The sequence below is a fragment of the Oculina patagonica genome, chromosome 13 (assembly GCF_052425735.1).
Source record: "Oculina patagonica isolate OP01 chromosome 13, crgOcupat, whole genome shotgun sequence".
Lineage (NCBI taxonomy): Eukaryota > Metazoa > Cnidaria > Anthozoa > Scleractinia > Oculinidae > Oculina > Oculina patagonica.
In genome coordinates, this window is record NC_135770.1 from 3,225,687 (window position 1) to 3,250,836 (window position 25,150).

At 38.5% G+C, this 25,150-nt stretch overlaps 3 protein-coding genes across 5 annotated transcripts; 1 reads left to right on the plus strand and 2 right to left on the minus strand.

Annotated features, from left to right (window-relative positions):
- Window positions 1-6,159: 6,159 nt before the first annotated feature.
- LOC144635938 (neuropeptide SIFamide receptor-like) lies at window positions 6,160-7,211 on the plus strand. The gene has a single exon (XM_078495063.1). The coding sequence runs from the start codon at window positions 6,160-6,162 to the stop codon at window positions 7,156-7,158; it is 999 nt and encodes a 332-aa protein (XP_078351189.1). The 3' UTR covers window positions 7,159-7,211.
- Window positions 7,212-9,025: 1,814 nt separating this feature from the next.
- Window positions 9,026-13,025, minus strand: LOC144635964 (Golgi-associated plant pathogenesis-related protein 1-like). 2 transcript variants are annotated; one of them, XM_078495094.1, is made up of 4 exons: window positions 12,961-13,025; window positions 11,821-11,911; window positions 10,217-10,460; window positions 9,026-9,529 (listed from the first exon to the last, which is right to left on the minus strand). In XM_078495094.1, exons 2-4 carry the CDS (start codon window positions 11,873-11,875, stop codon window positions 9,214-9,216), a joined length of 615 nt encoding a protein of 204 aa, XP_078351220.1. In that variant the 5' UTR covers window positions 11,876-11,911; window positions 12,961-13,025; the 3' UTR covers window positions 9,026-9,213. The 2 variants fall into 2 exon arrangements, with proteins under 2 accessions (XP_078351220.1, XP_078351221.1); XM_078495095.1 differs by having other exon boundaries at window positions 11,821-11,897; window positions 12,961-12,988.
- Window positions 13,026-14,957: 1,932 nt separating this feature from the next.
- LOC144635961 (Golgi-associated plant pathogenesis-related protein 1-like) lies at window positions 14,958-24,448 on the minus strand. Of its 2 annotated transcripts, none has more exons than XM_078495090.1 (4): window positions 24,427-24,448; window positions 19,838-19,918; window positions 17,517-17,766; window positions 14,958-15,403 (listed from the first exon to the last, which is right to left on the minus strand). In XM_078495090.1, the coding sequence occupies exons 2-4, from the start codon at window positions 19,890-19,892 to the stop codon at window positions 15,085-15,087; spliced, it is 624 nt and encodes a 207-aa protein (XP_078351216.1). In that variant the 5' UTR covers window positions 19,893-19,918; window positions 24,427-24,448; the 3' UTR covers window positions 14,958-15,084. The 2 variants fall into 2 exon arrangements, with proteins under 2 accessions (XP_078351216.1, XP_078351215.1); XM_078495089.1 differs by lacking the exon at window positions 24,427-24,448 and adding an exon at window positions 21,259-21,337.
- Between the last annotated feature and the right edge of the window lie 702 nt (window positions 24,449-25,150).

The following is a 25,150-nucleotide window of genomic DNA, read 5'->3' on the forward strand; positions in this document are numbered from 1 at the left end:
CTTTCTGTCGTTTACTTGTGATGGCTGTTAACAATGACATAGAACACGCAAGAGATAACTTATTAATCTTCTGCTTAAAAAACAAAAATTAGGTACAAAAAGTGCTTGTTTGATCTAGCAATAATGTATGGAAAAATGAGAACATACGGCTTTGAAAAAGGGGTATTGCCTTGATAATCAGTCTTAATTGCCTTTAAAAGAAGCAAACTGACAAATAATCTAGTGAAAAGAATCAAACAAAAACTCCCCTGTTGCGGACAACCAGAAACAATGACCTGCTGAAATGAACTCGGCAGTTGAAAATATTCAACCGTAAAATTGTTGCAACATTTTAGATAGAGAAAAATCCTAGAAATTGTAAAACAATCGTCTAAACTGCAGAGAAAGCTTTTTTCATTGTTTTGCCTTAAAAGCAATGTTCAAAGTATTTAGATTGACAGACAGCACAGCACAGCTGGTCTTCATCTTTTTCACCAATATAGGTTAACATATAAAAATTAAACAACTTGAAACAGCAGCATTTGTCATTATCATCATTGCCTTTTCTTGTTATTTTATAACATACAGGCGTTCACCTCATGGAAGTACAAATGAAGAATTTTAAATGGCGCCTTTGTAAAGGCCAATACTATTGAACAAAGAAAACAAAGAGTCAATTTTAAAAACAGGTAATGTGGAAAGAAAACATTAAATGAACGCAAACAAACTGCATTTTAGATCACGCAAGGTTATTAAGACATTAAGAGAATGCTCGTAAAAATAACTAATTCAGTGCCCATTAGTTACAGAAACTATTCTACTAAAGTTTGCATGTGCTTTTTTTTCTCTCAAGATAATTAAACATTACAAAATCTAAAATATGTCAACCAGCTACAAAACTGGATGAAGGCGAAGACGAAATAAAAATTAGCTTTTTTTTCTATCTTCGTATGCTACAGAACATGGAATGTTTCCAAATTTACGCAGTTCAATCATTTTACTCAGTCACCTACCAATCGGCCTCGCTCTTTGGCGTTTCACAAAGTCAACTTCGCACTGCCTGTGTTAAAATCCACGTTGAATCCAAACCAAGCCTACCCTTCCACCAGCAAGACAGTTTGGTCTATTGGTTGAATTTTGAGTGTCTTTGTGGGGTGCCAAATTTAAGAATAGAACTTACAGATATAGTATTCGTAGATTTCCATCAGTAGTTTTAAAATAGCAAAAATTCCTAGATTTTTCGACACTTTTAATTTCAACCTTTAGACAACAATGAGAACAACCACTGCATGAAACTTCTTGTTGCGTCATGAACGGTGCACTATGATAATAAGAGGGCATCATGCATGTGACCAGACAAGAAATCCATTTCACGAATATAAGCTGACTCCTCCCGCGTAATAATAATGTATGAAAAAATAAACATACCGCTTTAAAATAAGGGGTATTCCTCCAAGAATAAGAGCAAAGACAAATAAACTAGCGAAAAAATCAAACAAAAACTTCCCTGCTGCGATCAACCAGAAACAACGACCAGCTAAAATAACCTCAGCGGTTGAAACATTTTAGCCGTAAAATTCTCGCAATATTTTAGATAGTGAAAAATCCTAGATTAAAATAGCAAAAATTCAAAAATTCAAAAATTACAATTATCATCATCGTCCCTCCCTGTTATTTTCTAACGCATAGACGTTCGTCAAATGTAAGTGAAAGTTAAATGGCGCCTTTATGTAAGGCAATACTATTGAACAAAGAAAACAAAGGGTTAATTTTCAAAACAAGTAACATGGAAAGAAAACAATGAACGGAAGCAAACAAAACACATTTCAAATCACGCAAGATTCTCTAAAGTGCGCACGTTGTAAATTAGTTACAGAAACTATTCTTTGAAGCATGCACGTGTTTCAAGAAAAATTAAACATTACAAAATCAAGAAATGAGGCAACCAGCTACAAAACTGGATGAAATTCAATACAAAAAAAACACAAATTGGTTCATCTACATCGACCACTATGAATTGGGGTCTTGCAAAGGAGGGTATACTTCAATCACTGCAAGACAGTTATACTTTTCCACTTTCGTATGCTATAGATGATAGAGTGTTTCCGAATTTACTCAATTCAATCACTTTTCTCAATCACTTACCGATGCCTCGTTCTTTGTCGTTTCACGTAGTCAACTTCGCACTGTGTGAAAATCCACGTTGAACCTACCCCAAGCCTACCCACCCACCAGCAAGGCATTCTGTACGTCTATTGGTAGAATTTCAAGTGTCTTTATGGGGTGCCAAATTTTAGAATAGACCTTATAGAAATACCCTTAGAAGATTTCTATAGCAAAATTCTTGGATTTTTGTCACTTTTCGACACTTTTGATTTCAACGTTTACACAACAATGAGACTAATAACAAATTAATACACTTATTAGGTTGTTTTGTTTTCTAAACGTTAATTTTCAAACTGAATGCCATTATTTCTTCCGACCAGGGGGTGAGGGAGGAGAATGCTTATTTGTATGACTTTTTTTTCAAGATGGCGGGCAAGTCACGCTTTGCTTGCTTTCGATTGCGCTTGCATTTGCGTTAGCAAGTAGCAATGCTTGCGAAAGCCAGATTCAAGAAAACTGACAGTTCTCCATTTCTTTCGCTCGCATTTGCGCTTGCGTCATGGCGTACATCGTTCGTGTGAAGAAGCCCTTAAAATTTCGTATGTTTGATTTTTTTTTTTTTTAAACCCATCGTGCAAAACGGTGAGGGTAAAAGGCGGAATGAGTTTGCGAAATGGCATGTGGCATGACTTGCGGAATGGCATAATTATGCGGAATGTAATTTACGCGGAATGACTCATTGACATAAATTTTACTGAAGAGCGCGCCAATTTTTAAAGAACAGCCGCTTTATTAAATACTGCGGGCTTAATGATGACAATCGATTGAAGATAGCAGTCGTATGATGTCTTCTTCACGGACTCTACGAAAAATATTTCTGCGGCCAGTGTTTCCCCAATGCTAAGGATTTCCCATTCTGTGGACGGTTAATCGCTTTTAGTCAAAAGATAAAAACAACGACGAAAAAACATCCCACCGTAGATCTTTATACGAACCGAAAAATGCCTCGGATACATCTTTGTATTAATATTCATGTAGCGGTTATTAATACTGTATAAGTTAAACAAAACATCGAGACAGAAAGTCCAGTTTTGGCGGATGTCATCTCAGCCTCAGTAAGTACAGGGTACAAAGCAGAGAGATTACGAACACAACAGTGTATTTGTTTCATTAGAAGTCTACTAGCCTTGCTTTTCGTTAGTCTCCTTCGCAGCCGCTCGGGCTGAAATCACGCAACGCTCCCGGTTCGGCTCGAGTGCCGGGCTGCGCCGAAGGAGACTACCTTTTCACCTCCCATTATGAAGACTATATAAACTCAGTGGAAGACTTGAACATTAACTTAAAAAAGCGGCAACCGACTGCCGATCGAGTAGAGCGAAACTTTCATATAGTGACTATAGTCACTGCACGGTAAAAACAAGCTATCGTTTTTCAAATCTAGCTCGCATTGCAGATTTACCGATAAGGCAGATAAGGAATCCGGCGAGTAATTATCACTGCCTACTTGTTGTGAATACTTGGCTTTCTCTTAGGAAAAGAAAATCATTCGCTAAACATACATTTTATTTTACCGCAAAGATCACGAGACGCACATCGATAAAATTCACTGCGGTGTAAATAGTGTCACACCGGCGGAGAAGCCGTGTCACGATCTTTTCATCGCTGTAATAAAAAGCTAGAAATATACCAAAAGTAGTTGTCTTCAATGAAACCACTAGCATTTTCCCACCCCTAGCAAGTTTTGATTTAGAAAGAAACGATTCCTGGAACAAGACAGTGACACGGTCACACATTATTTCGCGGGCGACTAACAACACGTCACTTGCTTTCATTTATTTAAATGCGTTCGCCGTTGTCTTTTTAAAAACTTCTCTTCAAATAGGTTGAACTTGACAGTTGTGTGTCTTGCCTTGAAGTACGTAGCTTTAGAACGAATATCGTTCTGTATTTTGAGGCAAATAGACGAGAGTTTTCATTCATGTTAACAGAACTACTCACACTGTACTCCGGCCAACGCCAGCTAGTCGATAATTCAAGTCCTTGGAAGCGTCACGGCAAATAGCGAAAATAGTTTATCTGCTTCTGTTCGGCGTAAATCGGTGATTTGAACGGTGAAATGATCTTTACAACGATTTTCTATGGAAGTTTCCTCGTCCATACTGCTCAGTCCTTGATTGTTTGAGCCAGCAGTATTTAACAAGGCGGCTTCTCTTTTAAAATTTGGCGCGCTTTTTAGTATAATTTATGTCAATGAATCATCCCGCGTAAATTACATTCCGCATAATTATGCCATTCCGCAACTCATGCCACATGCCATTCCGCAAACTCATTCCGCCTTTTACCCTCACCGCGTGCAAAATGGCTCTTTCTGTCGATAGCACCGTGCTGTAAAACACTAAGCGAAGTCGGCAGTTTTGCGCGGTCACGCTTAGGCTTTTTCGGGTTTTCGCTTGACCATGCTTAAGGGAATGGCAACTACTAGTATTCTACTAGTATTTGTGCTCACATGAGAAACCCGGAACAACTACTTTATGAAACTTCTTGATGCGTTATAAACAGTGCACTATGAAAATATGAGGGCATCGTGTGAACGGACAAGAGGTCAGGGCCGGTCAGGGTTTTAGGTATACGGTATAAAGGGGCATTTTTAACTGGGTGTACTGTATTTTTACCGAAAATTGGGCCTTTAATGGGTATAAAGTAAACTGCGTTATTCCAAAGTTTGGTATTTTGCATGATTTTGAGGGGAAATTTTGGGTATACTGGGCCCGCTGTGTACATGCTTTTCAGATACTGGTGTACCACTAACCCCGCTGGCTGACCCTGAGAGGTCCATTGCACGAATGTGCGAACATTTTCAACCACTTATTAAAATGCGAATATCCCTGGATTCTATGGCTAGTTGATGTTTACATGTCGCTTCTTTACGAGCAAGAGTTACTTCAACAAGAAAATTATTATTTGTTTCGTTTCAGTCATGCATTTCTGAATAAGAAGCGTGTCTTCCCAAACGAATAACCGATGATATAGTAGACTTATAGTCTTTCTGTCATGCAATATGTTCTAACATAATTGCCGTATCTTAGGTCACTCTTGTTTTGAGCGAGCCAGAATAAAGGTTATTCATCTTTAAACTAATTCCACGAAGTTTAAAATTGCATAAGACAGTATGTTTTCCACTGACACTTATAATGAGCTGTGCACTGCAGGAAATCGAGAAGCTCATAAGCTATGGGAAGAGCCAAAAAACCGAGGTGCAGAAAAGTAATTAGGCCGCGAATTATTTGGCGGGTTTCTTTTCTTCAAAAAAGACAAATAACCAAAGCAAAGAACTGAGCACTTTGTGAACCAAAGCGCAAGCACTCTATCAAAATAGTAGTTTCAGTAGGTAAAAAATTGCATTTTGGGGTTTCACTTCTTTTTTTGAGCACCGCCGTCTCACTGGCTAAATATTTTGAATGCATGATGCTCAGTGAGAAGTCAAGGTCGCAACCTGTTTAATAAGTACAGAGTTTTGCTTAGTGTTCGGAAACAAGTTATAAACTTGTTAATGGCACAACACAGCTGAACACTTTAATTGAAGCTCTTTGACAACCTTAAAGTTAAAAGGACGCCGTGAATAATCTAAGACCAAAAGAACTCTCCTATTGAATCATGACAAGTGAGATAGCACCAATTATGCAAGTGCAGATGGTCGGACCGCCTGAAAGTTCATGTAATTAAGTGTTTCTATTTGCCAAAAAAGACAACATCGCTTTAAGAAAGAAACCCGTCAATCTTGGCCAATCTTCGAGGTGGTCTTTTTTAATTATAACTTACCTTTTTGGCCTGAACACGACAAATAGCTACAAGTTTTTGCTAGTACATGGCCGCATCGCCAGCGGTCAATAATCGATAAAAGGAAATTTTAGCACAAACACTCAAACTTTGTATGACTCCACTTCCAGAAGATCAAACAAAGAGAGCAGCGTTTTCTCCTAGTTTAGAAACCAAGCAAAATATAACCTGTGTAAGATTTAGAAATAACTCGGTAACAAACTTGACTACCTAATATCGACAATGTTAAATGCAACGATGAATGGGACACAGTCTGCATTGAGCTGCTACAATCCTACAGCGGCAAACATCGGACAAACCTTCGCTTACTGCCTGATCTTTGTTGTCTCGATGGCTGGAAACATCTTTATCGAAATAATTGTCTACAAGACGAAAACCATGAGAAAAACCATCAACTTTTTAATTGTTAACATGGCCACGTCCGATCTGCTGTTTACAATTTTGGCGATTCCGCGCGTTCTAACTGAATTGTACGTCGATTCCTGGCTGATCAGTGGTCTGCTTGGCCAGGTCTTGTGTAAACTGGTGCCCGTTTTGCCATATGTCTCCATGACTGTGTCTGTTCAGAGCCTGGTTCTGTTATCAGTGGATCGATCTGGAGCTGTGGTATTTCCCCTCCGTTCCCCACTCATCAGTTCAAAGCTGTGCTCCTTCTTTATTCTCGCCACTTGGATCGTCGCGATAGCTGCCTGGTCCCCATATATTTTATCCTTCGAACTTGTCAAATTTTCAGGAGGGTTGGCGTGTGCACGGCAGTGGAATGAAGCCTTTGAAAAGTCTTCATCTTATCCAAATTACATGTTAGCAATGCTTGTTGTATTCGTTTATACCCCTTTAGTGTTGATAGCCATACTGTACGCTATCATCTATTTAAAGGTGAAGACACAAACGATTCCAGGCGAGCAATCGGTCAACATGAGACAGCAACGCGTGAAAAGGGAAAGGAATGTGCTGAAGATGGCCATGGGTATTGTTTTAGGTTTTGCAGTATGCTGGCTTCCACGTAGCATCGGGTTAATTCTGTTCCTTTTTGTATCGGACATACGGTCTTGCGGCTTCCTGTACTTCGGTTTGGTTGCCTATTTTATGGCTCGAGCAAATTGTGCTATAAACCCTTGCATCTGTTTTATTTTCAGTGGAAATTATCGCAAAGCACTGAGAAATCTTCTAAAATGCTTTGGACCACTCCAGGGTAATCATGTCACACTGGAGTCAAATTTAAGAAGTGGCTCGTAGAAGTTATCAACTAAAATCGAGTCTTTACTAGTATGAAATTAAACTGGTAGATCCTGGTAGCATTGACAGGCTAAAGAATGATTTCTTAAAATGGCCAAAAAGACATGTGATTTATAACTTTAATTTTAGAATGCTAGAAACGGATATTCTAACCCTAAACGTGACTTGTGTTATTGGGCATGAATTAGATGGTCGCAAATTAAACCTTGACGAGGCAAAGAGAAACCCGGCTTTTCCGTTTCAACTAGAACGGTTGCAAGGCGCTTCTTTCCCACTATTTACCAGACATCACCGAACGGATTCAATACGAAAAAAGGATTAGAATAACATAGACCAGTACATAGAGGAAAAGCTGCTTTAAATAAGAAGATTTTTGTTAACATATTTCCATTGAAAACAGGTAAGATCATGTAAGATCTTATTCTGACATGAAGCGATGATACTTCAGTCTGTAAAGTTAATCTGAAAGTTGTTTAAAAATAACCGATTTATTTCAAAACTGTTTTATATTTGATTTAATGTAAACCTCAGAAACCTTTGCAGAACTGAAGTTTTTAAATTGCTGTTTGCATTGAACACTGGCTTTACAATCATTTTGAAGCTATATTGTTAGGTTTATATGTGATTTTCGTGAGTTCATAAAAAACAATCAGTCGACTTGAAACTTGTTCATAATATTTATTCCAAACATAGCCACGCAAAGCGTGCAAGTGCAATTTTTCTGGTTGAGAAAAAAATTTGAGCGGTTTTCGACGGTTTTGGTTTTACAGTCACGAAACGAGTTTCCAAGAGCTGTTGTTTAGATGCTTTAACGTCATTGGTCTGCAGTTTACAAAAATAATAGGCATCAATTGGTTTTCAATTAACGTTTTGATTGGTCATATTTCTTTCAAGTGGCCTGGTTCGAGTAGCCGCATTGTAAATTCTTCGCAGTCTGCACCTGTTACGGCTTACGTGTTTTTTTTTTCCCGCGCTTTGGTGCGCTGACATGTACATAAGGCCGGCCCTCCACCGCGGTCAAACGACAGAAATATGCAAAAAATAAGAAAAGTACTGCAAAGATAAGGTTTTAATTTTCACAGTTCAAAGTTCGATTCATAACCGGTATCCTAAGGGTTTACTAAGTTTTTTGGAGCTTTACTAAAAAAGTTCTACGTGTTTGAAAATAGCGATATGCGGACTTGTCGGCGCCATTTGTCAAAGCACCTTTGGTTCGGATGCGAAACATTTAAAAAGTAAAAACACTGGTTTACCTGAGGGAATGGAATAATGCTTTCACTCGGCAACTATTTTTATCTATCCTTGCTCGTAATAACACTTCAATTTGAACAAAAAACGGCAAAATGGAAAGAAAACCTGCCTGAGACGTTTGACCGCGGTGGAGGCCGGCCCTGGCAAACAGTCCTGTGTGTCATCCGTGAATAAACGTTTACCCCCGAAGCCTTATTTCAGGCAATCGAAATGAGATCCCCCAAAATTCCGCTTATAAGCCCCCCACTTATAAGCCCCCCGGTTATAGTGCCCAAAGTCAACCTGAGAAACAAAAAAATACATCCGGTTATAAGCCCCCCCGGATATAAGCCCCCCTCTACCGGATGAAAGTACTAAACAGGGGCCTAAATGTTGCTTTTTTGTGCTTTTTTAACTTAAAAACGTAATTTCGATCAACACTCCCGAGGCTCGTTTCGAAACGTTTTTTCCTTCCGCTTATAATCGCCCAAAATGCCCGAATATAAGCTAAAATCGCCTAAAGCCGCTTATAAGCCCACCCAAAAACCCTTACGAAGTTGTATAAGCCCAGGGCTTATAACCGGAATTCGAAATACGGTATCGACAGAAATAAGATAACACGGAAGATTGAGTTTTGGTGAGCTTTAATTCCTTTTTCTTCTTTGCTATTGAACTGACAGGCAGCCAGCATTAGTTTTTTAACTTTACTACGTACAAGTAAAACACTTTGCAACCCAACTAAAGCTACTTTTTGTACTGGACAGCAACAAATATAGAAGTTCTCTGCAGCGCCAACAACTCATAAATTTGGGGAAAACGTTCGCGTCAGTCGGTCGAGTCCGGAGCATCCAGGTATTCGGCTGTTCCCAATGATTTATCTCCCACCGAATCGCAATATGATGACCTGAAAGATCCCTTGGAAACATTGTTTCCAAAGTTGTCGCCTTTTATGTTTCCAGCTTTCTTGTAGCGGGCTACGATGTATGTGCAGGTCATCTCCTTCCCTTTTTCATTCTTTTTTGTTCCCGTGAATTTCCCGATACCGAGTTGAGTTGAACCTTTCCAGACTAACTGGGTGAAATGGCCAACTGCGTCCGAGTATCCAGGCCTGTTGAAATTATACTTGCACACCTCATCATACCTATAAACAAGCAAAAAAAAAACAAACAAACAAACATTTGCTTGATACTTGGCATGAGTGAAATTCTGCCAGTGAAAGCTTATCACGTGGAGCTTACAAAGAAAGATTTTGATTGAAGTAGTTTATTGCAGTCAGTGGTTTACTTCAGTACCCGTAACAGTGAAAACGGTGGAAAATGATAACAAAAATTCGGCCTTCGGGATGTCCGTGAGAAATCAACGTCCGTTTTATCAGTTGGCATGAACACTAGTTTTAAAGAAAATCTTTGTTCCTGCGTGGCACTTCTAACTGTCAATGCGAAAAAAAAGTGTAGTAAGTGCCAAAAGTTCATATAAACCAAACGTTTCGGGCAGCCCTCATCAGTGGTGACCAATCACCTCAATTACGACCAGTGGTGACCAATTTACGACCAATTCACCACTGAGAGGGCAGCCCGAAACGTTTGGTTATTGAACTTGGCACACAATACACTTTTCGCAATATTGGCCAGAACAGCCGCGAAGCGCGACCTGCTAAATAAACAGCCTGTTCTGCAGGCTAGCCATTGAAGGTTTGAAGATGTAGTATTTATAAGATGGTTCAAGGCCTTTTATCGCAACTACACCAACAATATTGACCAATACCTAGTTAACGATAATAAAATGCCAAAAATGAGAACTTCCAGAAGTTCTATCGTATTTCACGTACCATGCTTTTACTGCGCTTTCGACACTTCTGCCTTCCCCGCGCTTTGCAGTTGTACATCCCATGGATAGATTTTCACCCACCCCCGGGCGGGATTCCTTGTCAGAATGCACCAGGTGACCAATTTTGAACAGTTTGCGGGCGTACTTGTCAGCGTCCTTATTCAAGGATCTTTTGAGTTTCATGGGAGGGGCATCGTGAATGGCGCGTAAAGCGTTATGTTGCTTTAGTGCGTCTTTCCTGTAACCTGAGAATTTGAGTGTCACATGTCAGTCAGACTTACAGATACATGAGATAGACGTTTGGTAAGAATACTATGTCCTCTTTCTCAGCTTTATATTGCCCAGACATGCAGGCATTCCTACAAAGTCGGGTTGTCAGTTGATGGCAAAGTCTTATCTTCGTCCAAGCTAGCCATGCTGCTGCTCAAGTCCAGTCGGGGGAAAAAGTACCAGTTTTGGCAAATCTTCGACGAGTTTTCCATTGTTTTATCCAATCAAAAAATAGCGCGAGTGCTCACGAATTATCCGAAAGCAATCGCGCAAACAAATACGCCATATTGCTTAGCAACTTCTAGAACGAACACCGCGGGCTCAGTCCAGTCTCGGTTGTGGTCTGGTCTTTGCCTGACGTACCGGTCAAGGTTGAAGTGGGAAATGCTCGGAGATATTACCAGTTAGACGCTATGATAAAGCTTCCCTGCAAATTCGAGGGTAAATAAACTATTCCTATATCATCCATATCATTTCAGATAATATCATGTCAACAACATTTTGAGAATCTTCGGAAATCTTCGGAAAATGGTCGGAAATCGTAGGAAAATCGTCAAAAACATCGTAATTAGTAGGTTTATATAATAAACAGAATATTACATGGTTGCTTGGAGATATGAAATTTACCTTCTAGTATTCAAATCAATATCCCACTCGTGAGCGCAGCGAACGAGTGGGATATTGATTTGAATACGCATAAGTGAATTAGCATAAGTGAATTAGCATAAGTTAGTCAGCTTTCCTCTTTACCCGCCACCCGAAAAAAAAAAAAAAGAGTCGCTGCACAGTCCCTTCTTCAAACTAAATACAGCGAATTCAAGAAAGGTTGTCGGAATAAAGCACAAAAGTGCACGCAACAAGACCGAAAGGTGGTATGGGTAGAAGTAGAGAACTTACGTACGTGCTGAAAACTAATAAGATGGCGACACGATAAACGCGAATTTGCACGCTTTCTCTCTCTTCAGGCATGTGGAAAAAAGGTACTTTTAGTCACGTTGAATTTTAAAAGAATTTTCAAAACTCAGACATGCGATAGAAAAAGTAAAGCTATAGAAAAAGACCTCCTGAGAGAAAAAAACAAAATCTTCACGTGCAAAAATACAGACTTGTACACTTCCCCTAGCCCAATATGCAGGATTCAAGTAAATACCCAAACCACCTTTCGGTCTTGTCGCGTGCACTTTTGTGCTTTTTTCCGACAACATTTCTCGAATTTGCTGAAGACGACAAACACATCAGGCCGGTTTCACAGCCTTACTCTTAATTACTACTCGGATCAGTTCAATAGTTACTGTTTCTTCTTAAAAAAAAATAAAAATGATGTTTCATACTGACCTGCCATAACCACGTAGAAAATTGCTAAAAACACGAAAATCCTGAATGACAGCATTTTTGTCGTCTTCGCAAAATAGCTGTAAAACAACGGCTGCAAAAACAGGTTAAACAATAATTGTCAGTTAACTCTATTACCAGTTAACTCTAGATCTTCCGCTTACAAACCAAGCAAATAGCTTTTGAAATCCAAAACAAGCAAACGGACAAACAAAACAGTGAAAAAGCAAAACCTCCCCTGCTACGAACAACCAGAAACAATGACCAGCTAAAATGACCTCGGTGGTTAGAGGTCATGCTAATATTTCTTGCCTGACAATAATGTAGCTTAGAAAAACGTTGCAAACAAGTCAATGCTTACAAATTTACGGAAAAACAGTGATACCTCTTTCTGAGCTTTAACGACTGCTTCGCAAGAACATTTTTTTCTGTTGTCTTTGTCAGCAGCTAATACTATTCAACAAAGAAAACAAAGGGCCGACATACAGGGACATGGCTAATTAAAACTTCAAAAGAACTGCACGAATAAAAAAGACAAATCGAAAAAAATCTAAGCTCATTTCAGATCACACGATGCTCTATTGTGAACGTTCTTCACATCTAAGGGTGTTTCTTTGGAAAATCATTGATCATGATCTCAGATCACACGGAACTGGCCCAAGGAAGATCAACGGATTTGCCAGCCCCCGACACCGCCCAGACATCAGCCTTACCCATAGACTCACCACGCGAGAGATCAGGCGGGAGAACGAGAGGAAAAGGAGATCTGCAACCCGCGCACCTCCCCCCCTGGAGACGACCCACTTCCGATGGCGGAACCACCGCACGACCGTCCCCCGCGCCGACCCTAACCTCGAGTGTGGCGATCATGATCCAAGATTCCTCGGAAGGAGACGCAATCCTGATCAAGAATCCGATTTGGTTTTTCCCAAAGAAACGCATCCTAAGAAAATGGTTAACTGGATTTAAATCGCAGTAACAATAATAATTATGAAATCAAATGTTCATAGCAACAAACGACGATATAAACGGGTCTATTGAACTTCGTAAACTTCATAAAAAAGGAAGATAACTTTAACTTGATTTTGTTTAGATTGTTTTAAATATTTTTAAATGAAAGCTTGATTTTACACATTCACTTACCGGTATTTTATCTCTCTATCGATCGTCAAACCCGCGGAAGTCAAAAACACTGCGTTAAATTCCACGCTGACTCCACCCCAAGCCTACCCACCCACCTGCAAGGAATTTAAGTCTATTGGTTGAATTTTGAGTGTCTTAATGGGGAGCCAAGTTTAAAGGCCCGGCAAAACGCACGCAACATTTCAGCGCAACATATCCCAACATTGTTGGGTCATGTGAGATGTTGTGAAGGAGCTGGCCAAACGCACGCAACATTTCCGCGCAACATATCGCAACAAACATTGTCGTGTACAGCATGTTGCACCCGTTTGGCCACCCTGTTGCAGTATGTTGGATGGCGCAAATCGAACTTATGTGCATGCTCCGGCACAACAATGTTGCACGAACGTGGTCAAACGAGAACAACATCATGCAACATCCAAAAATGTTGCAAGATGTGGGAGAAAATTGACATTTTCAAACTTGGTCCAACATCATCCAACGTGTTGCAACATGTTGAAACAGGGTGGCCAAGCGATTGCAACATGCTGTGCGCAACAATGTTGGGATATGTTGCGTTGAAATGTTGCGTGCGTTTGGCCGGGCCTTAAGAAATTAAGTCCAAATACAGCATTTGATGCTTGGCAGTAATTATGAAGTGGAGTTTGTTACTGATTGTTTCGATATTTTTTAGTGTTATATTAAACTAAATAGCGAGGCTAATACCAAATTAAAGTGCTATTTAGGCAAATACTTGAGTTTTCTTTTCAAATAGCACCGTGCTTTAAACAAATAGAGCTAAATTAAAACTAATCAGACTACTTAGATGTATAGACCGTGTTAAACATGAACACGTTGTTGCGGATTGTTGCTCGTGATGTTTCCACTGTCGGGGCCAAGATGGCGGCGAGAGTGTGGAAAAGGGCAGGGAGAATGAGAGGAGGAGCAGCACGTAGAAACGATCGCAATCCTATCATGGAGAAGTCAAAAATAAGTGGAGCGGCGAACAGCTTGAACACATGTCGCACGCCAAGCGACAGGCCTGGCTGTGGAATGACGAATGACGAAAGTAATGGCGAATCGGAACAAGCACACGACACTAATGTTCCGTCACAAGAATTGCGCTGTCCAATTCCGACCCAATAACTCTATAGGCGCCATTCTTTTATTTCTGCTTGGGCCACCGTGATGTTTCCTGGTTGGACAAACGAGTGGGACACAAAACAATTATGTTTCGTTTCCATGCTGCACAAACAGGGAAACATTTGTGTCCCAACAATGTGTTCTCGTTTTGGAGGGCCTTAAAACCACTTTTAACTGCGTTTTACTGGCTCCGCATTTTTTCCGCTGTTTCCATTGGTTACACGTATTTCACACGCAACTCATTATGGGTTACCTGTTTTCCCGCGCTATTCACTGGTCAGTACATTTCCCGCCCTTGTTACTGAGCACACGAGTTCCCACGCTTGCCAATTGGCTACAGGTTTTCTTACGCTTGTCACAGAAGTCATGGTTGTATATCGTGTTTCCCTGCTCTTTCAACCGTTTCATGCTTTCCCGATAGCTTCCTTTATGGTTGCAATGTTTCATGTGACTGGCTGGTTTACCGCAATGTCAATGCAAATATGGCGGCTGTTTATGTTTGGCTCCCAGAAAAATCATTTGTCAACAAAATTAAATTACTCTAGCTTAAAGCTAAAGTCAAACTAAATCAGTGTATGAAGTTTAAAGGCTATACTTTCATCTAATGAGAAGTTTATATTGCCAAAAACGTGAAAACGAGGCTAGGCAGGCCAGGGTGACTTTTTCCATACAAAACTCTTAAATTTTAATGAGTCATAACTTTGCAACCATTTAACCCGAAACACTGAAACTTCTCAGAATAGCATAATATTTCAAATATATTAAAGTGCCACCATTAGCATTTTAAGAAACTTGACCAAACAACAGAAGTGAATGACAACCATTTTTGCATAAGCTCTATTAAGTTTTGATATACAAAAAAGGTAACAACGAAGTTTGAGTCTGGCTTGCCTTTATTAATTTTTCTTCCTTGTTTATGAACAGATTTTTGCTTTTCGCATTATCACAACAAGTACCATTCTACATTGCAAACAACTATTATATGAGGGAGAAACAGTCAGCTCATGCGATCATGGTCGAGCCCTCTGGAGCATCGATGTCATCTTCCGCGGGTTTATCTACCGTACGGCAATAAGAGCGACGGAAAGATCCCTTGAGAACATTGCGGCGAAAGTAATCCGCGCTGTTAACGTTTCCAGAGCCCTTGTAGCGAGCTACAATGAACGTACAGGTTCGATCCCTTTTACCCGCTTTCTGACCTCTTCCAGTGTATTTTCCGATGCCGAGCTCAGACGAGTCTTTCCAGACTAACTGGGTAAAGTGACCGGTTGAAAGCGAGAACCCAGGCCGGTTGAAATCATACAGGCACACCTCGTCGTACCTGTAAACAAGCAAACAAACAAACAGACAAACAAACGAACAATAAATAAATAAAATAAATAAATTACCTTTATTTAGACACGGTAAGGATTAGCTAGGAATTTGGAAGTGTTGGTTTTTGTGGAGGGAGGAAAACCGGAGAACCCGGAAAAATACCCTGTGAGCAAGGACGAGAACCAACAACAAACTCAACCCACATATGACCCCGAGTCCGGGTATCGAGTTGGGACACATTGGTGGGAGGCAAGCGCTCTCACCACTGCGCCATCCCTCACCCCCTTGGGAGCATAGGGCGTCCACCTTGCTCCCCAGTCTTTCCAGATTATCAGAGAGAAGTGACCAAGACCTCTCTGTTACCAGTGGAATCCCCAAATATCGAACCTCCATGGGAAACAAAAACTGGTTCGAGAAATCGGAGGTAAAATTGCAGTGTTCGACTGAATGAAGCACGTCCAAAGGAAACAACTTTTGGAAAATATAGACGGCAAACTGATCCTGACGGCTTAAGCGGTTAAAAATAAACAAAATGGATAAAACAACTAAAATGTATTGAAAAAACGTTGCCCCATTTTTCGGTTTGCAATACAAACCTTTCTAAGGGGCTGGACATTTTTTTCCGCCCAGCCCCTGCAGAGGAGGTTTTGTGTTGCAAACCGAAATATAAGGCAAAGTTTTTTTAATACATTTTATTAGTTGTTTTATTTATTTTGTTTATTTTTAACCGGCCGCTTACGCCGTCAGGATCAGTTTGCTGTCTATATTTTCCGTTTTAACTAAGTGACTGATCCAGGTCTTCAAAAGATCCGGCACCACACATCGGTTTGTCGCTGTGATATTGCAGATTTTTATTAACCCACTTTCGGTTCTAGTTTTCGAGAAGTCAAGGGTTCGAGGAAACAAGATTCCACTGTAGTTAAAATTAATACTAGAACGCCTCATCATATTTACAAAAACAAATAACTAAACAAACAAACAAAAAATACGTGTGTTAAGTATGGCATCACAGCTTTAATTTTTCCGACAGCGAAGGTAAACTTCCTTACGTTATTTTGATGAAAAGTATATAAGGCAAAGTAAAAAAAAAAATGTTTCTCGTCCCCGCCCGCTTCATTTTTTTGGGCTACTTCTGTCTGTTTTTCTATCATTTGTTATTGGGAAAGTTGGAATGAACAAAAACCAGCAGGCGTTACTCCTCAATTAAGTACAAAGAAAATTCTGTAAGGCATTCGGCTTTTGTCTACGTTTTATACGAATTCAGGCCAAAATTTTAAAGTCTCGGCACCCTAGATCCGTACTGGAGATGTCAGGATTTATTTTGCAAGTTCGCTTCTGGAGAATTTGACGATGAAGAAAATAACAAATTACAAAAAGAGCGCCCACCCGCTCCCTTTTTTATAGAAATTCGGACGAGAAACGTTTGTCTTTACTTGGCCTAACTTTAGCCTTCAGGCACAGTAAAATAGGGGTCAAACTTATCTTATTTTTGACCTTTTGAAACCAAAAAAAATTCTTCTCTTAGATTTTGATGAAACCCCGCAGAGTTGAAGGCAAACACCCAAAGTATAGGAAGCGTGGAGGATTTCGAGAGAAAATGCGTTTACGGGCTAAAATTTGGTTCTTAGCTAAAACATGTGTGACGTCACTGTCACGTGATATTCATTCCGATCTCCAAAAGTTTATATCATACTACAGTTCAGTCTATGTGTAATTTATGTGATATAATGGTTATGTCATTGGCCTTAAGCTCTCTTCAGGTTTGACGGGGTTCAAAGTTGGTAGGTATCGCTAGAAAAGTACTGGGTCGAGCCACCTTAAGGTGGCTATAAACTCCACAGACAGAATTTTTAAGCAATTTACAAAAAATGTCTGTTTTGTCGATTGGATTATTTGGAAACCAGTGATATCGAAGAGTTGAAATAATATAAGTCAAAATATCAAACATTTGGTGCGTTTGACCTTATTTGACGGCTACATGTATTTTTCATATAATTAATATGATTCCTTCTATTAATAATTGTTTTACAAGTGTTTTGTAAACGCGCGCTCTCATCTGCATAATCGGGTTAACTGTGATAGAATACCAAATACTGCAAGGTCTATGTTGTTTCACATACCATGATTTTATTGAATCTTGTGCAGATCTGGCTTCGTCAACTCGTGCAGTCGTCCACCCGAAGGCTAGATTTTCTCCTTGACCCCTTGTGTTAGAATGCACCAGTCTGCGACTAAAGCAACCCAACTTGTCAAACAGTTCGCGGGCATACCGGTCAGCTTGTCTGTTTAAGTCACTGCTGAGTCTCAAAGAAGGTGCATCGTGAATGGCGCGAAGGTCGTTGTGCTGTTGGAGTGCCTCCCGCCTGTAATCTGAGAATATGATTGTTATCTGTCAATCAATCTAATTGGAGTTGAGTTTTAGGTATTTATACTCGGTCATGTGGCTTAGGAGTTTTTTTTTAAAGTTTCTACGGTCTCTTGACGTTAAAACAAGACCTAAGTTTGCCTATAGGAAGAAGTTCGAATTTTCGTTTTTTATTTTATTTTAACCGTTATATTTTAAACGGGAACGACAATCCAGCAAAAGTTATGCATGCACCTTCTTTAAACTAGTTTAAAACATCTCTTTTAGATTATTTGCGTGGGTGGTAAACAGTGTTATCTACATATTTTAATTAGATTTTTCAAATGTTAAAGGGGCACTCACGGAGAAGCAGATGGCCAGACAGGAGCCCAATCCATGGAAATCAACGAACCAAAGGAAGAAAAGTGAGCGGAGGAACAAACCACGGCAAAAACGAGGAAGACAGCAGAACCAGATGCCACAATCGCAATCCACACCGGCACCGCGCAAAGACGCTTGAAGCAATGCCAAAACAGGGAAATGGACCATTATAGGCGACACAAGTTAAGCTGTCGAGGTAAAATCCGTGACAAAGCCCCTTTAAACTTTTGATTGCAATGTTAAGATGAGTAATCTTAGTTTTGGAATTCAGTTTTTCCCAACTGCTTCTCCGATCATGCCCGCCCTATGCCCACTAGGGCTGGCCATAAGTCAAGTCAAGTCTCCGATCATGTACTCCCCACTTTTTTTTTTTTTTACATGACAAGTCATGTATTATTAAACTTAACTTAAACTGTCAAGAATGCTTGCGCGGCTGCAAGCTGTGGTATTAACAAATTGGCCAAACATTGTAGATGTTTCAAATCCATTTGTCATTCCAGGAATTAAAGGAAGGGAGGACGGGGAATCAAGGGGGGAGGGGTGATCCGTTCTGGTGCTTAACTTTGTATAGTAGAGTGACGTGACAAGGAATATTGCTTCTTGTCACGAATTATGGAATCTTTATTAGTAGAATCAGGGCGCAAAATCTGGAATGCTTAGTGATGACATTAGCTTCTGTCACTAAATTAAGAAAAAATATAAATTAAGCATTATCACAAGCTATACTGAACCTTCTTTTTCTCTAGATTACTCTGCTAGTCCTGTTCGTATACTTCATTTTCCTTTTTTTCATTTCAGCCTATGTTTTTGTGTGTGGTGGTGCGACGCTGACGGGCCTGAGAGGGTGGGAGGACTGAGATGAATGTAAAGGGTCCAATAAAGTTGTTGTTGTTGTTGTTGTTGTCTTCACCTGGATGGAATGATAGTCGTTTTAATCAGGGAAAATAAACGTTTTTTTGAAGCCATGGTTTCCTAGATATTTCATAAATTAAATAGTGAAAGATGAATTATGCATTGGAGAGCAGTGGTGGTTCAGTGGTGAGAGCGCTCAGCTTCCCTTCAGTAGTGCATCAGCTTGTAATGCTACTGGTCCTCTAGGGTATCAGTTGCTATTGTTTTTGGGGGCTAGGGACATTGATCCTGTTGTTTTTTCTATTGTTCTCTCGAAGGGTAGCGAGCCATTCATGTGAGACCATGCAAGAACTGCTACATGCCCTTCTCGAATCCTAGACCGGCTGACTTTGTTGTTGGTTCTCGTCCTTGCTTCGAGGTTTAATTGATTAGGGTTTTCCGGTTTTTACACCTTCTAACAAGTTCCTGTGAACTCGAGCTCTTTTGAGTTTCGTCGATAAACAAATAATATTTACATTTATTATATGCTACATAGCGCGCGCATGAGCGGGACTGACCGGGAGAACACTCGCGACGTGAGGGAGGGAGCACAGACGCAACGACCCGAAGAAAAAAAGAACCGAAGAGAGTGACAGAGAGACGAGAGGAGGGCACGGAAGAGCGCGGCATCCCGCGGGGCCCGCAGGCCGCACGCCGGGGGAGACCCGTGACCTCACTCTCGGTTAATAAGTAGTATGTACATTTTGTTATTTTACACGACGAATCAATTCAAAAGAATAGATGTAAAATAAATCGTAATTTTTTTCTAAAAAAAAACCCAGTTCGCTGCACACTTTAGATATTTCAAACGAGTGCTATACTTACCAGCCACTGCTAGATAGCAGAATGCTAAAAACACCAAAATCCCAAAGGACTTCATCCTTTGATCTTTTAACAAGAAAATTGCTGAAAACAAAATGAGAAGCTTTTACCAAGGGATTTCTAACGAAAGTACACAGACTGAATTAGCATTGAAACCAGTGGCTTTCAAAATTAAAATTTTAAGCCAATATAAGTGTTATACATTTGTTTTCATGGCACTCACTGATTTAAGTTACCTTCCTCGATAGGGATATAACATTTATGTTTCTATTACTGATTTGTTTTGTTTTTAAAAAGGAATTGTATCGAGCCGGACTGATGGAATTTAGGATGTTTTTTCTTTCGAAATATTTCGATTGATTTTTCTGTTTTCGGTGAAATAGAGCGGCTCTGTAACTTGGTAAAACCTGTTAATGCAATTATAAACAAATTGTAATTTGTTTCACAGATATTAAAAAATCTGTGTAAACTTTTAAAAGAGAAGTAAAACGTATTTTTTAAATCATCATGATCCTTCCTAAAAAAAAGTGGATAATGTGATAATGTGATTAAATGTACACATTGAGGCTGAGAAAAGCCAAAATTTGAGAACATCCTAAGAATGTACCCGAGGCCGAAAATTTGGGTAAGAACGAAATTTAATTTTTACTTTTTGGTGTAAATAACCTATCTATATACTAAATGAGTCAACCCTTTTTAAAATCTTACCTGGAATCAACACTGCCATTACCCGTAAGCGACGTGAACATTCACAAATCGCTTCGAAGTAAATTTACTGCAAGACCACTTTGTTTTTAAAATTTCAAAAATAAGGACATTTTATGAACATTCCCAGGCTCAGATCGTCGACAATATAGGAACGTTCAGCCTCGGTCGAAAAAGAATGTATAAAAAAGAGTGTATAAAAAAGAGTGTATTGTAAAGTTTATATATTGCCCTTGGGGGTGATAATTTCTGAAGAGCTCTATTGAGCTTGCTAAGATCATTCTGCGACTAGATAAGTATTTGTTGGAACAAGAAATGTAAGTAATATAAGGAAAAACTTTTTAATGATCGATCGATCAGTAAAAAGATGAAATTATCATCAGTGAAAAGACCATTCGTTCTAAACTGACAACATAGTATGCTTGCATTGTGAAAAAAATACCTTTTTTCGACGGAAGCTGTCTGTTATTTTATTTTGGAAAACCTAATAAGATCTTCAACGCTAAACGGAAACCGAGGGAGTTTGTAAACTTTCGAAATGCCAAAAGATAAGAAAACGGTCAATCCCGAGAAAGGCTAAATATTAAAATTCCAATTCTACCGTAAAATTTAGCCTGGCATGTAACATGTGATAAAACAGCCGACTAAACCATGTTCGGAAATTTTTTTGTTGAAGTATAATAGATGTTCTAAAATATAAGTTTTAGCAACTTACTTACCAGATTGGTCTCTCTTCAAGTCAAGTTGGCGCGGTGTGAAAAATGAACTTTTTCTTTAGGGTTTTATTGCCTTGAACCTGCTTTGACCACCAGCAAGAATTGTTTCAATATTGATTGCAGTTAATGAAATTTATCGAGTTCTTTTTACGGTTGTTAAATTTGTTTGGATTGCTGTGGATTCTAGTGATTGCCTTTTGTGCTCCAACTTGCCTTGTAGTTAATTATAAATGTGTCAAATAACAATGAAAAGCCAACAATAATGTTCCAATACAAGAAAGTAAATTAGTTTTGTTCGCCAATATATAGAAAACAAAAGAGTCGAAAACAGCGGCAACCGGCAGTTTATGTTGGTTTTTACGCTAACATAAAATTAAAAAAAGGGTATGAAGGCTTTCTTGACTCTTGTAAAAGGCAATTCAAACAACCGACATTTTGCCGGTCGAGAATTATTCCTGATTAAATTTGACGCCCGTGGTAAATCTCAACAACAATGAGGTCCTTTAAACAAAACACTGCACATGTAGAACTTTTTATTAAGGGTTAAAGAGGCTTTGGTATTATTTTCAAGAGTTGAATGTTATTAAGACAAAATATTTTGACTCAGTTTTAAGTTGAATACAGTTTGGGGGTATTACAGCGTACCATTACAAACTAATTTTAAATTGTGAACGTATTCAAGAGAAGGATATTTCAACTGAAACTGTTAAGAAGCCGGGACACAATGAAAAAATTCACTTACAAAAAATTTATGTCAATTTTGCATCTCAATGCTACATCAAATTAAGTAAAAACGGACATTTTTCTTAGAGCGAACTCGCCTTTCGAAACAATTTTACTAGTGCCACTGCAGTCTCCGACACGCCCGAATATTTTGTTTAATTAAATTTAAATTTTAATGAGGTTTTCTGAAGTTCTTTTTTGTTAAGACGGATGATTACTTTTTGTGTTGCTGTTTGCTCGAATGTGTCAAATATCAATTACGAAACAATTTAATATTTGGCTACAATCAAGAAGTTCAAATAACCAATAGGGCCATATGAAAATTTTCCAGTTTGTTCACTAGAAGCAATAGACATAAAATCATTTCAACTCTGTTTAAAACCTTTCAGAAACATTTAATTAAATATATGTCTATAACAATTAATTTCACACAATTTGTCATTTGATTACAATCAAGAAGTTCAGGTAACACGACTCAAATAGGGCCCGATGAAAGTTTTCCAGTTTGTTTACTAGAAACAATAGACATAAAATCATTACAACTTTGTTTAAAACCTTTTCAGAAACAATTAAATTTATGTCTATAACAATTTCGACACAGTTCGTTATTTGATGCAATCAAAAAGTTCAGATATTTAAAGCGGCTCAAATAAAGCCCGATGAAAGTTTTCCAGTTTGTTAACTAGAAACAATAGACATAAAATCATTTCAACTCTGTTTAAAACCTTTTCAGAAACAATTAAATATATGTCTATAACAATTTCGACACAATTTGTTATTTAATTACAATCAAGAAGTTCGGATAACATGACTCAAACAGGGCCCGATGAAAGCTTTCTAGTTTGTTAATGAGAAACAATAGACATGAAATTATTTCGACTTTGTTTGAAACCTTTTCAGAAACAATTAAATATATGTCTTAAACAATTTCGACACAATTTGTTATTTGATTCCTGTTCGGGTAACACGACACAAACAGGGCCCGATGAAAGCTTTCCAGTTTGTTAACTAGAAACAATAGACATGAAATTATTTCGACTTTGTTTGAAACCTTTTCAGAAACAATTTTTTAAAATTATGTCTTTCCTAGTGCTTTTCCTAGCCAGGCTGTGATGTGATTTCTGTCAAAAAATTCTGATTCAATTTTCTTAGGGAGGAAAGACGAAGAGAATGAAATTCGGTTTAAAATGATTTCGGCTGTGACAAGTTTAGTTGTATATCGTAGGTTTTTTAATTTGTATTGTGTTTTTTTTTATCTTAGATTTTTTTAATACTTGTAAATAGGAGGGCCACGAGTTTGTTAGCTTTATAGCTATTAAGTGCTACCCTCTATAAATAAAGACGTTACTTACTTACTTACTTACTAAATAGCATGACACACAGAATAAAAATCAACTACAGTAAAAACCCGCGAGCAAGAACCTAATTCTTAAAAACCTGTTAGGCTAAAATCTGCCAGTTGGACACCGTCTTCAGTTATAAGAACCTCTTGAGCCTAAAATTTGGAAATAGGTTCGTATATTCTAAAATGTCTACTTTTAGGGAAATAAGGTAAGTCGACATTCTGGATCCTCTTTGGAGATACCTTGGAGGCTTCTCACTTCTGGCCAGTTGCAATGTAAATGCAAATGTTGAAAATCATAAAATAAAATTAATGATACAACTCACAAATTATCAAGAAAAAGGCTGAAGGCCACTAAAAACTCTACTAACAATAATGTATTTTTTTCTTCAGAAAATAAGAACCTAATAAGAACCTTAATATCCTAAATTTGTGTTTATTACCATTAATGTAAGTACCTGTTTAGGCTAATTTGGGAAAACGCAGGTTCTTCTCGCGGGTTTTTACTGAAGTAAATTTAAAGGGTACGCTCTTCTAGTTTGAGAGAGGCATGTCCAAATGCCATAATTATAAAGTTTAGGAGACACTTGAACATGTAAAAATTGACTAAAATGTAACAAAAATGAATAATTTGTTTGGAAAGGAAGGAAAGTTCGGTTCGAAAAATCTGACTACTGAATGAAATCATTACGAAAACTGGCAAGCTGCTAAGAGTTTTGTCTGACAATTACATTACTTAAAATCTTATTCCTTTTATGTAAGACGTTTACTGCAAATTGGCAAATAATTCTGTCGCGTAATCGGGTAGAAATATATTAGAAATAATGATGTTGTAATTGTTGCTTAAACTATTGACACGGTGGAAAGAAGTTTCCCGAAGCTGAAGCCATTATTATTTCCGTAAAATTTAGTAAGTTCTTTGAACATGAAGTTTAATTTTGTGATCTAAATTTTAAAGGTGTTCAGAAAAAGCAAATGAACCAAAAGGAAAATTAAATTGCAAGAACTCTAAGTTACAAAGAACTGCCGATTCCGGCCATGCTATAAGAACTTTTAGTGTAGGTTAAATGATTTTATATGGAATATAGCCATTTTGATACACTTACTCAATCGATCTCTCTTAGTTTATATTTTCACGCAATCAGGTTGGCACGGTGTTTGCACTCCACTTTTGAAGCGGAATTACTTCAATAATTTTATTGCCCCAGCCTGCATTGGCCACCAGGAAGATTCTTATTTGTTTTGGTCGAAGCTAATACTAGTACTGTTGCTAGTACTGCTGTCAAATTTGTTTGGATTATTACTGACTCTAGAGGGTCTGAATGGGGCTACCTCGATAACACTAAACACTTAATGTTTGGCTCTGTAACACGAAACAGTAAAATGTTAGGCATTTTAACACTAACAGTAATAAATTCACTGTAACAGTACTTTTTCTCCAAAAAGAAACAAAAACGGCTTCAAAAAGGCAAATATCATTTTGTTAAGTATATGAAGAATTCCGAAGACTACCGAATATTTCCAAAGACTACCGAAGATGTCCTTGGAGAAACCCGAAAATTTTCTATAAGTTCATGAGTGATTTTATCCGACTTTAGAACGGAGCAGATAAGAATTTACAATGCTTAAAATTTTCACGAAAAACCTCCAAACACTAAACAGTATTTTTTCCGAAAACAGTAAACATTAAAAATTATGGGCATATAACACTAAACCCCATTCAGAACCTGACCCTAGGAATTGCATTTTATAATGCAATTTAAATTTGTTTTGCTTACTTTTAATCTGTCTTGATTTGACAAAACGAGGACTCAAGGATTCGTGCTTGAT